This window comes from Mus musculus, chromosome 1, assembly GCF_000001635.26.
Source record: "Mus musculus strain C57BL/6J chromosome 1, GRCm38.p6 C57BL/6J".
Classification (NCBI taxonomy): domain Eukaryota; kingdom Metazoa; phylum Chordata; class Mammalia; order Rodentia; family Muridae; genus Mus; species Mus musculus.
In genome coordinates, this window is record NC_000067.6 from 85,666,245 (window position 1) to 85,680,113 (window position 13,869).

Sequence of the window (13,869 nt, forward strand, 5' to 3'; positions counted from 1 at the left end):
CAGCCTGCCTCTGCATGCAGAATGCTGGGATTAAAGGCAGGCACCACCACTGCCTGGCTCCCTTTGATGTTCTAATTAATCTGTCTACTTCCTTAATTGAATATCTATTTAAACTATTACTAATTCAGAATATTCTAAATTCAAGGCATTGATTATAATGGTTTTCTTTTCTGATATATTGGATATTGATATAGGTATTGCATTTATCTTCTCAATAACTTAAAGATGATGATGTGTCACCCCATTTTCAGAGGATGCAAAGTTCATTTCAGGGGTTCTAATCCTTCACCCAACTAAGTATTGGGATTCAGTTATGCCTTAAGATCCTGGCAAAGTAGAAATGTCTGAGTTGAAATTCTGCCTTTGTGAGCCTAGACAGGTTACCTGGCCTGTCTGGGCCCTGGTGTCATCTCCTGTGAAAGGGATGTGACAATGGTACATGCTACAGAGGGATGTTAAGTGACACTGTGAAGGGCATTCATAGATGTGTTTATTCTTTCAACGCTGTTGCAGGCATTTCTTGTTATTGTTGTTGTTGTTGATTCTCTGTCAGAGTCACTTGTACCTACTTCCAGAATCCAGAGTTCTCACCACTGCATTAAATGGGTATTTTCTTCTGTCTGTGTATCTAACATGTATACTGACTATGAATTATCAATTATTCCTCAGGCTGGAGAAGTAATGATAGAAGAAATTCCAACCTCATGCAGGCAAACCAAACTGAGAATCATCAGCTTGCCGAATCACCAGGTCACCTTGGTATGTGTGCTTTAGTGTTTATTCCTTTCCCATGACTCGTCTCTGGAAACACATGTCTAGCACTTTGGAAGACTTTCTGTGGAGGTTCTAGGTGGAATAAACCACTTAAAAAGAAATTTTCTAAAATTAACACTTCAAACTCTAAAATGCTTTAAAAGATTGATTGTTTTGTTTTATGTGTGTGTGTGGTATTGTCTGCATTTATGTATATATACCATGTGTTCCCTACGATGATGGAAGACAGTGTCAGATACCCTGACATTGGAGTCGTGGACAGTTGTGAGGTACCATGTGGGTGCTAGAAACCATACCCAGGTCCTCTCTGCATTACAGCAAGTGTTCTTAACCACTGTGCCATCTCTCTATCCACCACCACAGCTCCATACAAAAATAAACTGAAACAAGCAAAACAACAGCTTTCCAGAGTGGCATTTGATATAATTGTTATACATTTCAAAATCTTCCACTTGAACTTTTTTTTAGCATTTGAAAAGATAGCAATATCTAAGAGCCTGAATTCTTGACTGTTTTTCCGCAGGTACACAGGGTGGGAATAAGAAGCAATGAGTGGGTGGGATTGTGGTCAGTGATGAACAAAGGGAAGGGATGCAGAGGGGAGGAGTGATGCAGAGGGGAGGAGGAGTGCAGTGGGGAGGGGGAATGCAGTGGGAGGAGGAGTGCAGTGGGGAGGAGGAGTGCAGTGGGGAGGAGTGATACAGTAGGGAGGAGGAGTGCAGTGGGGAGGAGGGGTGCAGTGGGGGGGAGGAGTGCAGTGGGGAGGAGTGATACAGTAGGGAGGAGGAGTGCAGTGGGGAGGAGTGATGTACTGGGGAGGAGGAGTGCAGTGGGGAGGAGGAGTGCAGTGGGGATGGGGATGCAGTGGGAAGGAGGGGTACAGTGGGGAGAAGGAGTGCAGTGGAGAGAAGGGATGCAGTGGGGAGGAGGGGTGCAGTGGGGAAGAGGAGTACAGTGGGAAGGAGGAGTGCAGTGGGGAGGAGTGATACAGTAGGGAGGAGGAGTGCAGTGGGGAGGAGTGATACAGTAGGGAGGAGGAGTGCAGTGGGGAGGAGTGATACAGTAGGGAGGAGGAGTACAGTGGGGAGGAGTGATACAGTAGGGAGGAGGAGTGCAGTGGGGAGGAGGGGTGCAGTGGGGAGAAGGAGTGCAGTGGAGAGAAGGGATGCAGTGGGGAGGAGGGGTGCAGTGGGGAAGAGGAGTACAGTGGGGAGGAGGAGTGCAGTGGGGAGGAGTGATACAGTAGGGAGGAGGAGTGCAGTGGGGAGGAGTGATACAGTAGGGAGGAGGAGTGCAGTGGGGAGGAGGGGTGCAGTGGGGAGGAGGAGTGCAGTGGGGAGGAGGAGTGCAGTGGGGAGGAGTGATACAGTAGGGAGGAGGAGTGCAGTGGGGAGGAGGAGTGCAGTGGGGATGGGGATGCAGTGGGAAGGAGGGGTGCAGTGGGGAGAAGGAGTGCAGTGGAGAGAAGGGATGCAGTGGGGAGGAGGGGTACAGTGGGGAAGAGGAATGCAGGGAAAACCAGTGAATTCTTCCTGAGTGTATGGTCTGGAACAACTCTATCTGGAAATGGCATCCTAATGATGTCCATGGCAGGATTCAATAAATAACAATCCACTCAGATGGGCTGAAGAGTGAACAATTAGCCATCGATCTGTATATCAATCCAATAGTCTGAGCCAACAGAGACAGGGACTGTGGTGCACACTCATGGGGTAAGGACTGTAATCAACCCATGACCCTGAAAGGCAGCTCTAACCTGTAGATTGGGACATAAAGTACACAGCCAGGGCCACATCCCATGTTAAGGCTTCTATTTCAATTATTTTTCTCTGGAACTTAACTTTTTTTTTTTTTAGAAAATACTAAACAGAAAAAAAAACATGAAACTGTACTGCATACTATATTATTCATTCACATACTGTTGAGTTTAGGGGACTAGAATGGGCTGGAAAGACAGAATCTGCTATGCGCCAGGGAGGTTCCCTGTAGGGAAAGAGAAGGTGTCAGTCCTGAATTTGTTTGCTCTGGGACCTGGTCCCCACTCAGCCCATGCTTGGCTCAGACCTGGTCTCAGGCCCCTGTTTTGACAAGATTCCTTTCTAAACAGCTTCCTACAGTGTTCCTAACAAGAGTGACATTTGCAGATGCTTATAGAGAATTGAGAAAGCAAACCCCAGGATTCCTCCATCCCTATTTTGGGCCTCAGTTTAAACCCTCGCCCCAACCAACCCTTCCCTCCTCCAAGTCCCTCCTTCAAGCTAACCCTGCTCCAGATTCTGACTACCTAATCACCCTGTCATTATCTTCTAGGCTCCTTTAGCCCCTCCCCCCAGAGTTTTCAACCCTCTCTGTCTTCAGAGTAGTCTCTCATTTCCTATTGGATCCTGATGCAATGGAGAAATAAGTGTTTATAAAACAAAATCCTTTCTAGTTTTTAGTTTGCCTGAAGGTGAACTCTCAGAAGACTGGTGTGAAACCATACATATTAGGGCAGTGAGAAGAGATGCCCCCACCCACACCAACAACAATGCTAATGAACTGGAAAGGAAACCAGTACTCATGCCTAGAGGCCCAGGTTCTGTGCCAGGGGGTAAAATGGACCCAAGGTGAAGGGCTCAGAAACTCTGAGAGGGAGGCAAAGGAACGGGCTGATGTCTGATGCAGGAAGAAAATATTTAGGCATGAAGAGGCAAGGATGGAACTTGCTGTACTGTTGAGACCTGGAGCCGGTGGTTGGCAAAGAAACTCAAAAGGCAGGAAAGAGTTGGAAAAGCCTTGCTGGGGAAAAGAGGCTAACAGCAAGAGTCAGAGGTATTGTCCACAGAGTCACAAAGCACAGATGCTTTCCAGGCCTGGGAGAGCCATGTGTGCAGATTAGGCTACAAGTAGAATCAAGAGATGAAAAGCAGGCTGAGGGATAATGATGGAAGCTGGGAAAGAGCAAGGCTCTGTGGGATCTCACCAATGGTCTTTTTATCTTCAGATTCCTGTGAACTCCAAGTCCAACTGAATAACAGAGATGCTACCCCAGAGTCTTGCAGCCTATTGCCTCAGAATGAAGAAAGTAATTATTGCTTACCTTCCTGACTTTGCTTTTTCAGATGTTGTTTTGTTTGTTTGTTTAAAAAATCTTAATCGTTTTCAAATTTGACTATTGAAAAAGTATTATGCGTATTTGGGGTTGGCAGTATAGCTCAGTAGTGGAATGTTTGTCTAGCATGGGTGAGGTCCTTGGTTCATTCCCAGCATCTCTCTCTCTCTCGCTCTCTCTCTCTCTCTCTCTCTCTCTTTCATACACACACACACACACACACACACACACACACACACACACACACACACACATACACACAATCTCAGAGGCCGTGTGATATTTTAAATAGTCACTGTGGAATGGCTACATCAAGGTATGAGTATTACCCCCCCCCCTTTTTTTTGTAGTAAGAACACTTAAAATGCATTACCTCAGAAATTTCTTGAGAACACAGTATATTTTTATCATGTTGTACAATGGACCATTTTAAAGTTATTCTTCTTGACTGAATTTCCCCTCCTCACCTCCACTCTACCCTCTCTGAGTCGGATCCTTCACATGCCACCTAAGTGAAATCATGCAGCTTTTCTGTGCCTGGCTTGCTCCGTGTAATGTTCTTCTTCATCTGAGTTGTCTCAGTTGACGGCGTCTCCTTTGTTTTAAGGCTACCTGGAAGTCGATCCTGTGTGGATACTGCATTTTTCTCCAGCTGCTGGAAGTTGTTTAGGCTGATTCCAGATGTGGAGCTTGTCAAGCTGTGACTTGACCCCTTTAGCAGACTGATTTTAACTCTCTGGGTTATGTTCACAGTAGAGGATTGTCAAATCACATGGTGTTCTATTTTCAGGGTTTTTTTTTTTTTGAGGAAATTTTGTACTGTTTTTTCTTCATGTCAGACTCTTCACCTCCTTAGTCTTACGCTCAAAGTACCATTGCTGTCTCACACTGGTTCTGGTCCTGAAATAAACTGACATTTAAAACAGTGGGGGCCAGTAAAGTGGCTCTCAATTCTGGTGACCTGAGTTCAAGTTCCAGGCCACACCTGGTAGAAAAGAGAGAAGTTATTCCCACAGATGTCTTCTGACTGTCACACACACACTGTGGTGCACATGTGCTAAACAAAGAAACAAATGTAAAACATATAGAGGGGGCAAAGTATGAGGAGAGAAAGATAGAAAGATAAACAGATATCAAGAATAGGGCCAGATGGGGGAAGCCACAGAGAGACAATGAGGGAAAGTGGGCAGAATGGACTGTAAAAAATGACAGAAATTAGCATGTTATCTCCATTGAGAAGGGTAATACATCCCCTTAGCACCATGAGCCTCTGATCCCCCAGATTACAGAAAACCCCACTTTTCTTGGGCTTAACCACTGTGCATGATCTGTTGATTCCTAAACACACTGGTCTAGCCCAGGCCTGTCTTCTTTCTTGGCTTACTTTTTGCAAGTGTCTAAAGACCTGAAGGATGTCTGTCTGTGGCGGCTATTTTGTTGCCTTCTGCTCAATAATATAACAAATGCCCCCCCCCCAACACACACACAACTTAGTGGCTTAAAGCTTCTTCCATCTTATTTGGCATCTGCATCTCCAGCCTGCCGCTGTGTGTACGTTCCCGTCCCCAGCATCCCATATATGACCCTCATCAAACTCACTTAAACTAGAGGAACACGATTCCCTTTGGCTCTGACTCTTCCATGTTGTTCCCTTCAGATTTCTTGTCTTCTGCCAAAGAAGGATCTTCCAAAAATGAGCTGGGCTAAAGAGACAGCTCAATGATTATAAAGGCTGGAGCTCTTACAGAGAACCCAGGTTCGGCTCCACAACCATCTCTAAGGCCAGTTCTAGGGCATCCTACACCCTTTTCTGACTTCCTGGGACACTGCATGTATAAACTAACATGGGGGGGGCGGGGGGAACACCCACTTACATAAAGTAAAAATAAAATAAAATAAATGCAAACCAGTTCATGCGGCTTTTAAAGCCCAATGCTTTCTGTAGCTCTCATCATTTGTCTGCATTATCAGACAGTGAGGGGTGCAATGAGGGTTGGTGGCCATGCTCATATCCCTGTCACTTGCTTCTTTTCCTAACAGCTTGCCCCACGTGCCTATTGTCTTCAGATTCTTGCATTTGCTATGTTCCTGTCTCTTCAGCTTCTGCAGCTTCTGGGCATGATGTGATTTGGGGAGGCAGTTGGATGTAATCTCTTAAGTTTGAAAACATACATATCACAGAGCTCAGTGATTACGTTCCTCAGCAGAGAAGAGGAGAAATATGTGCTAATCACTAAGACGGCATGGGAAAGGCTGGGAGTAAGATTCACACCTCAGCCCTAGCACTAAGGAGAAAGGAGGATGGAAGAGGAGGGATCAGGAGTTCTAGGTCATCCTGATCTAGGTTATCATTGGCCTGGGCTACATAAAGCCTTGTCTCAAAACAAATGATTCAACACATACACATATACACACGAAAGGACGTTCCTAGTAGTATTATTCTTAAAAACTAAATAATTGAAACAAAGAAAGTCAGCATATTTCTATAACATCAAAAATAATAATACAGAAGACTCTCAAAAACATATTAATATATATATAGTACTTATATGTACATGTATAGATCTGGGTGTGTTTGGTTTCTTTAAGGATAGAGAACTAAAAAGATGGTTATGATTTCATTTATATTGATCACATAAGTAGCAAGATTAATCTAGGTCTTAAAACTGGAGATAGTGGTTGGCTATGAGAAAGACCATGGGGACAGTAGAATGTGTCACCTGGAGGCCTCTGGAGTGCTGGTCATCTGCTTTTTAATTCAGGTGATAGTTTCACTTTATAATCATCTACCTCCAATTTTTATATATAAATGTTATACTGAAGTTAGAATTTTTAATTTTATCTTCATTTATTTTTTTGAAACAGGGTCTTGCTTTGTAGCCCAGGCTATCTGTGAACTTATGTCCCACCATCTTAGCCTTCCCCAACTGGGATTGCAGGTGTGTCTCACCATGCCTGGTTAATTTTTATCTTTAAAATATCAAAATCAATTCTCTATCCAAGGATTCTAGGAATGGCTAGAAAGGAAGATTAAGAGCAGAGAGGGCAGGAAATTTCAGGAAGAGGGATCATTCATGGTATTCAAAATGCTCTTCTAGAGAGTTAAATGAAAATACTTTGTGTATATCTGTATGTGTTTGTGTGTGTGCACATTTGTGTACTTGTCTGTATGTATATGTGTGCGTGTGTGTGCAGGGGCCAGAGGTCAGTCTCTGGTTATGTTGTCCTTTGCAGCTATTGTCCACCTTTTTTTTGAACCAAGGTCTTTCATTGGCCTGGAGCTTACTAATTAGGCTAGGGTGGTTGGTGGTTGGTGATTGGCTGGCCAGTGATGCCACAGCATCCACCTGTCTATATCTGCTGAGTGCTGGGAGTGCAAATGGCTGCCACTTATGCGTCTTTTTATGTGGATCCTGGGTCTCAAACTCGGGTCCTTGTGCTTAAACACCAAGCCTTTACAAACTGGGTTGTCTCCTCAGTCCTTGAAAATAATTTATTAATTGTAATTTGGCCAGGAGCTGTGCAACTCAACTATGAACTCCAGATTAATCCCTGTTTTGTGCAACTGGTAGATGTAAAGAAGGAAAATTCATCATTTTCCTTGGCTGGTAACCAACAAACCCGAGCAAGGACCAACCAAAATGAGGACTCTGAGATAATAGGTAAGGATAACGGAAAGAATTGAAACAGTATCCAGGCAAGGGGATTACATATGTTATCAGGGACCTTGAGGTAGCCCACATAGTCAGGAGGAGGCAGGAAGGGAAAGAGGCCCACCAAGCCAACCTTCAGACTAGCAGAAGAAAGTAGGGGAAATTAAAGGCAGAAATGAGAAATGGAGGTTAATAAATGTTGAGGTCAGAGGACTTTTTTTTCTGAAGAGGGAGGAGGAAGAGGAGGAAGAGGAGGAAGAGGAGGAGAAGGAGAAGGAGAAGGAGAAGGAGAAGGAGAAGGAGAAGAAGAAGAAGAAGAAGAAGAAGAAGAAGAAGAAGAAGAAGAAGAAGAAGAAGAAGAAGAAGAAGAAGAAGAAGAAGAAGAAAGAGAGAGAGAGAGAGAGAGAGAGAGAGAGAGAGAGAGAGAGAGAGAGAGAGAGAAGTGGCAAATGGGGATTGGTATAGGGGGAATAGAATTTAAGGAAAAGAGAGAGAAAATATATCAGGGAATCAAAATACACATGAGAAGAAGTAGATAGGGAAACATACCCAAGACAGACATGAAGCTGTCCGTCACTGGATCCAGATGAAGAACAGGAGTGATGGACAGAGCCATGAAGAAAACTAAGGAGCAAAATGGGAATGAAAGAAAGAGGCAGGCAGGGAAGTGTCTTAGTCAGGGTTTCTATCCCTGTACAAAACATCATGATCAAGAAGCAAGTTGGGGAGCAAAGGGTTTATTCAGCTTACACTTTCCACACTGCTGGTCATCACCAAAGGAAGTCAGGACTGGAACTAAGCAGGTCAGAAAGCAGGAGCTGACGCAGAGGCCATGGAGGGATGTTACTTACTGGCTTGCTTCCCCTGGCTTGCTCAGCTTGCTTTCTTATAGAACCCAGGACTACCAGCCCAGGGATGGCAATACCCACAATGGGCCCTCGCCCCCTTGAGAAAATGCCTAACAGCTGGATCTCATGGAGGCACTTCCTCAACTGAAGCTCCTTTCTCTGTGATAACTCCAGCCTGTGTCAAGTTGACACACAAAACCAGTCAGTACACCCACCTATCCCATTCAATATCCCATCCTCCACCCCCAACACACGTTAATGCTTGGGAAGTGCCTTACCACCCTGAACGTGCCTGATCTCATCTGATCATGGAAGCTAAGGAGAGTTGGGTGTGGTTAGTACTTGGATGGGAGACCACCTGGGATTATCAGGTGCTGTAGGCTTAGTTTGTCTTGGCTGGGAGGGAGCACCTCTGTGCAGAGGAGATGCATGCCAGTGACTGAGAAGGAGCATCTCTGTGCCAGTGGTGGGCTCACAGCCTTGAGTTAACTGTTTGGGCCTTCCTAGTCCTCACACTCAGGTGTGCCCTGCTGTGTGGGTCTGCTATCACCCCTAAGATGCTTAAGAGACTTTCCTTTGTGCAGAACTCAGCAGTGGGGATTCTGATAATGGAGAGAACTTCTCAGAAGCTACAACCACAGTCCCCTCCCAGCCAGGTAAGGAGACCCAGGTAACAAGGCAAGCTGTGGATATTTGAGTCACAAGCTACTGTGTTATGATGGGGTTTGTCCCAAGTCTGTTCTGTATGCTGGATCTCTAGGACCTGTTCTGTGCATTGATTTTTATTTGATTCTTTTGGGAAATGCAGGGAAATCATTACATACTATTTGGGGGATTAGGCTTATCAATCAATGGATCTTCTTAGTAGATATAGTTATCCATTGATGTCGTGATAGAAACAGTCATGTGTGTGTGTGTCTGTGTGTGGGTGTGTGCGTGCCCACGTGTGTGTGCCCATGCATGTGTTCACAGAGGTCATGAGACATGCCCAGGTGTTTGTCCTTCCCATCCACTTCTAACCTCCTGTTTGTTGTTGCATATGCCAGGCTAGCTGGACCCCAAGCTTCCAGGGATTCTATCTCTGCCTCCTGCCCTGTTACCTGAACCTTAGGATCACAGACCTATTCTACAGTGTCTGACTTCACCTCATGGCTTCTGGGTATCTAAAACCAGGTCCTCATGCTTGTGGAACAAGCACTTTGCCTACTGAGCCATCCCTCCAGCCTCATGAGTTTGTCTGTTTAAATGATTATCGAGTTTATTAAATGTTAGACTCATCCAGGATTTCTATAGAAAGCAGAAAGCTTACTATTCCTTTGTTAGAAAGTCATAATGTTGGGCTGGTGAGATGGCTCAGTGGGTAAGAGCACCCGACTGCTCTTCTGAAGGTCAGGAGTTCAAATCCCAGCAACCACATGGTGGCTCACAACCATCCGTAACGAGATCTGACTCCCTCTTCTGGAGTGTCTGAGGACAGCTAAAGTGTACTTACATATAATAAATAAATAAATCTTTAAAAAAAAAAAAAAAAAGAAAGTCATAATGTCATTTTTTCAGAAACTTAGACTAGAGTCCAAGGAAAACTCATCAAGCTATCTTGTGTAAGCAGAATTGAAACTTGAGATAAAACATTCTAAGACCCAAAGAATTATTTCTGACAAAATTTTTCAGGTCATGGCTTACAGAGGAATTCCCCCAAATACTTTACAACTAATGTGCGCTTCTTTACGACATCCTTAAAGAACAACTAGAACAGATATCAACATCCTTTTTCCTAGCTTGAAAAAAGCAACCATAGATGGCATGTACCTGCGTCTTCTCCAAAGTCAAATGGATAACTAGACCGGGTTTCTGAATTCTAGGTTATTCCTTTTATAAACTGTGAGATAGAAAGGTTTTCAGGTGTGATATCATGAGCCTGTAATCCCAGCACTCAGTGGGCAGGGCTCAAGGTTATCCTTGACTGCACCTGACTTTTTCTCAAAACAAACAGAAATACACGACTGTGCACGTGTGTGTGTGTGTGTGTTTGTGTTTGTGAGAATCAAACGGTTGAATTATCTCAGCCCTATCTATTTTGTTGGAAAACTTAAGATTCTATAGTGTGTCCTCAGTGATTCATTTTCCCTTTCTAATTTAAATCTGATTAGATCCAGAAGATTTTAGAAATGTGCTTCCTCGGGGAAAATACACTAGGGAAAGACCTGAGATCAAATGAAAATGCTTCTTGGTCTTAACAGTAACAAAAGATCAAACTCTTAAGTGATGCCTTCATTCCAGCTGCCAGAGTGTCTTCTAAAGGAAGCAGAAATGTTTCAGGTTTTAGACCACTCACATACTCTTTTAGTGTAAGCAAACCTCCCCACCTACTAAGCTCTCAAATGTGTTTATGGTTTCAATGCAAAGATTATTTTTCATAGACATGTGGGAGGTATCAGATCAATGGGGGATGTTCAACATAAGATTTTTCAAGGCCTCTCTGTGTGTGCACATATGTGTGTGTACATTCATGTGTATGTGTGCATGTCTTTGTGCATGTGTATGCACATTCATGTTCATGTGTGAATATAGAAGTCAGAGGTCAACATCAGGTATTGCTCCTAAATAGACAACCATCCTGTTTTTTGGAGAGAGAGCCTCTCACTTGGGGACTAGAACTCACCTATTAGGCTTCTCTGGCTAACCACAGAGCCTCAGAGAGCCACCCTCCCCCATCTCTCTCTAGCTCTGGTATGACAATCATGAACCACCATGCTCAGCTCCTTACTTGGGTTATAGGGTTCCAAGCCAGGTCCTCACGCTTGTGTGCCAAGAACTTTATCAACTGAACTATCTACTCAGGCTCTTCCACATAAGACTTTCAAGATTTCCCTACAAAGGACACAGAGGCAAGGATGGTGGGGATTCAGAAAGATGAACAGGAGGGGTAAGAAGTCAACGTTTTAGGAAGAAAAGGGCTAGGTGATGTCAGATGGCCCCTTGCCAGCAAATTGCATCTGCCTTGGGGATCAAAATGGAGTCTCACCATCCTACTGGGCTGGGGATTTAGGAAGGCAAACCCATGTGGTCTGGATGGAGGTCAGGCTTTCTAAGGGAATGTCAGCCTGCTTCCAATTTTTCTTATTAGTGAATTTTCTCCTGTACTGTTTTTTTTGCTCACAACCAGAGGGTTCCAAAGAATTCTTTTTGTACAGTGACCAATATCAATGACTTATTGAGAAACCACATGCTCATGGCACGGGATTGTACCAGTTAAGATGATCAGAATGCAGCTTCTAGACTATGAGGTATCCAAATTGCACTGAATGTCTTGAATTATAATCGAAGCATTCTCTACAAGCCTTGATTTAGCAACCCCAGGGTACCACCTTCTACATGTTTCTTCTCTGGTCTGGCTGGGAAATCAAAAGCTACCACAGAATAGTTTATTATCTGGACAAGCCCAACTGATAGATAAAATAAAATATAGCAAAACAATGCTAGTAGAAGGACACTCTCTTTACTCCACGAGATCATGTCTACTGATACTAACAAGGTGAAATCATGCATTGAGTTTCTGCTGTGGCATAGTAAGCATAGAATCCCTATGTTGATCGGTGATCCTGATATCAGTCAGTAGCTTAGAAGGTCTTTAAAAACAAGTTATGCTATTTCTATAGTGAGCAGATTAAAATTGGCCTAAGGGCTGGAGAGATGCCTCAGCAATCAAAACCTCTTGCTGCCCTTTCAAAGGACCCAGGTTTGGTTACCAGCACCCATATCACGTGACTCATAACCAGTTCATCTCTCCAGGGCAGAGACCTCCTTTTGATCTCCAAGGGCATGGAACATGCATGCAACCCACATACACACAGACAGACATTCATACCTATAAATTAAAAAATAAATAAATATTTTTAAAAGCAACGACAGATATCCCTGTCTAAATTATAGTTAAGATGTTGGCATATGTTAAGTTTTTTAAATTGGGTTTTAATGAACAAAGCAGCATCTAGCCATCATAGAGTCTTAACAGGGAGGCAAGATAACTAGGCTATTGCTCATTTATAGATGAGAAAACTCGAGCTACTCATGCTCAAGAGTCGTGTCAGATGCTCACACAGAAACAAAGAGCAGATGGACGGTGGTGACCATGTCTTTAATTCTAGGACTTAGGCCTTGGGAGGCAGAGGCAGGTGGATCTCTGTGAGTTCAAAGCCAGCCTGGTCTACAGAGGGAGTTCCAGGACAGCCAGGGATGAGAGAAACCCTGTCTAAATAAAACAACAACGACAACAAAAAGAATTACACAGCATTCTACTGTGGGTCCCAGTTTTATGGCAAAGGGCCTCTAGATTCAGTGAAGAGGACATTCTGTCAGTCTGCCTAGGACTGCAGGCTCATCTGATCTAAAGCCACAGAGCTTGATGCTGAGAGCACATAATAGCTTTTCTCCCTTTTATCTTACAGCACCTGCATATTCCAGAAAACCTCCAACACTGAGAAGAGACAGAGGAGGAGGTAAGAGAAAATAAGGGCTCTTCAGGAGAGCGAATGAACTGTGTATTCAACAAGAGACTCTAATTCTAGGCTCTATTCTTCAAAGTACAACATAAATTTGCCTTTAATTTTAGGTAATTCCTACCCTAACTTTTATGTCAATCAGGCAGGCTAGGTTCTTTAACAGATGAGTCCAAAATGTTAATGATTTCATATAGTAAAAGCCTTTTAATATTTAATTGGAGTTCCATTTTTTTTCCCTCAATAAACATCCTACAGATTTTTAGATGAAGAGTCACCTGGTCTCTAGTCCCAGTGGTCATCAGGGAAACAGTCAGGTAGAAGAGTCTCATCTTTGCCTCATACTCCCTCCCATAATGACCCGGAAGGAAAAGTGCTGCTGTCAAAACCTATTGACCAGAATTTAAAATGTACAGAAGACCCCAAAAGGAACAGAGGGCCAGTCCCAGCAGAGATGGCCCTGGGGTGAAAGTTTCTCAGCTTCAGGCTTAGGTGGTGAGGATAAAATCTTAACTTAGAGGTCACACAGACTTGAAAGGACAAACATGGTTCCAAGGGCAGAGACCTTCCTACCCTGGCATTCCAGAGCTTTGCAACTTTTTTCCTACTTTCTTCCTTCTAGGATTTTCTTTTTTCCTTTATTCCACATCTTACACTGAGACTCTCTCTCGGTGACATTTCTGCAGTGAGAGGGTACTAGGATAGCACACCTTCTCTATCTCTGTCTGTTTCTGTCTCTCTGTTTCTTTGTCTCTGTGTATATGCACACACACATGTGTATAGAAAAGAGGATGTCATTTTTTGGGCGCCATTCCTCAGTGGTTATCTATGAAACAGATACGTTCACTGGCCTGGAGCCCACCAAGTATGCTGGGCTGGTTGGCCAGTGAGCCCCAAGGACTTGTGTGTCTCTACGTCTTTAGTACTGGGGTTATGAGCATCATGTGCGGCTTTAAAAAAACCAAAAATACCCCATGTGTTCTGAATCAAACTCGGGTCCCCAT

The 13,869-nt window shown here is 43.9% G+C and overlaps 1 protein-coding gene across 18 annotated transcripts in view; it reads left to right on the plus strand.

Annotated features, from left to right (window-relative positions):
- Sp100 (nuclear antigen Sp100) overlaps positions 1-13,869 on the plus strand; it is a 60,051-nt gene that overhangs the window by 16,297 nt on the left and 29,885 nt on the right. For 16 of the 18 annotated variants that reach the window (XM_006529281.4, XM_017319442.2, XM_030252417.1 and 13 more), the window contains exons 6-10: positions 670-759; positions 3,758-3,838; positions 7,381-7,527; positions 8,951-9,022; positions 12,815-12,865. In XM_006529281.4, coding sequence (XP_006529344.2) covers positions 670-759; positions 3,758-3,838; positions 7,381-7,527; positions 8,951-9,022; positions 12,815-12,865 — 441 coding nt within the window. The remainder of the gene's footprint in view (positions 1-669; positions 760-3,757; positions 3,839-7,380; positions 7,528-8,950; positions 9,023-12,814; positions 12,866-13,869) is intronic. The other 2 variants (XM_006529283.4, XM_030252430.1) reach the window with 1 other exon arrangement.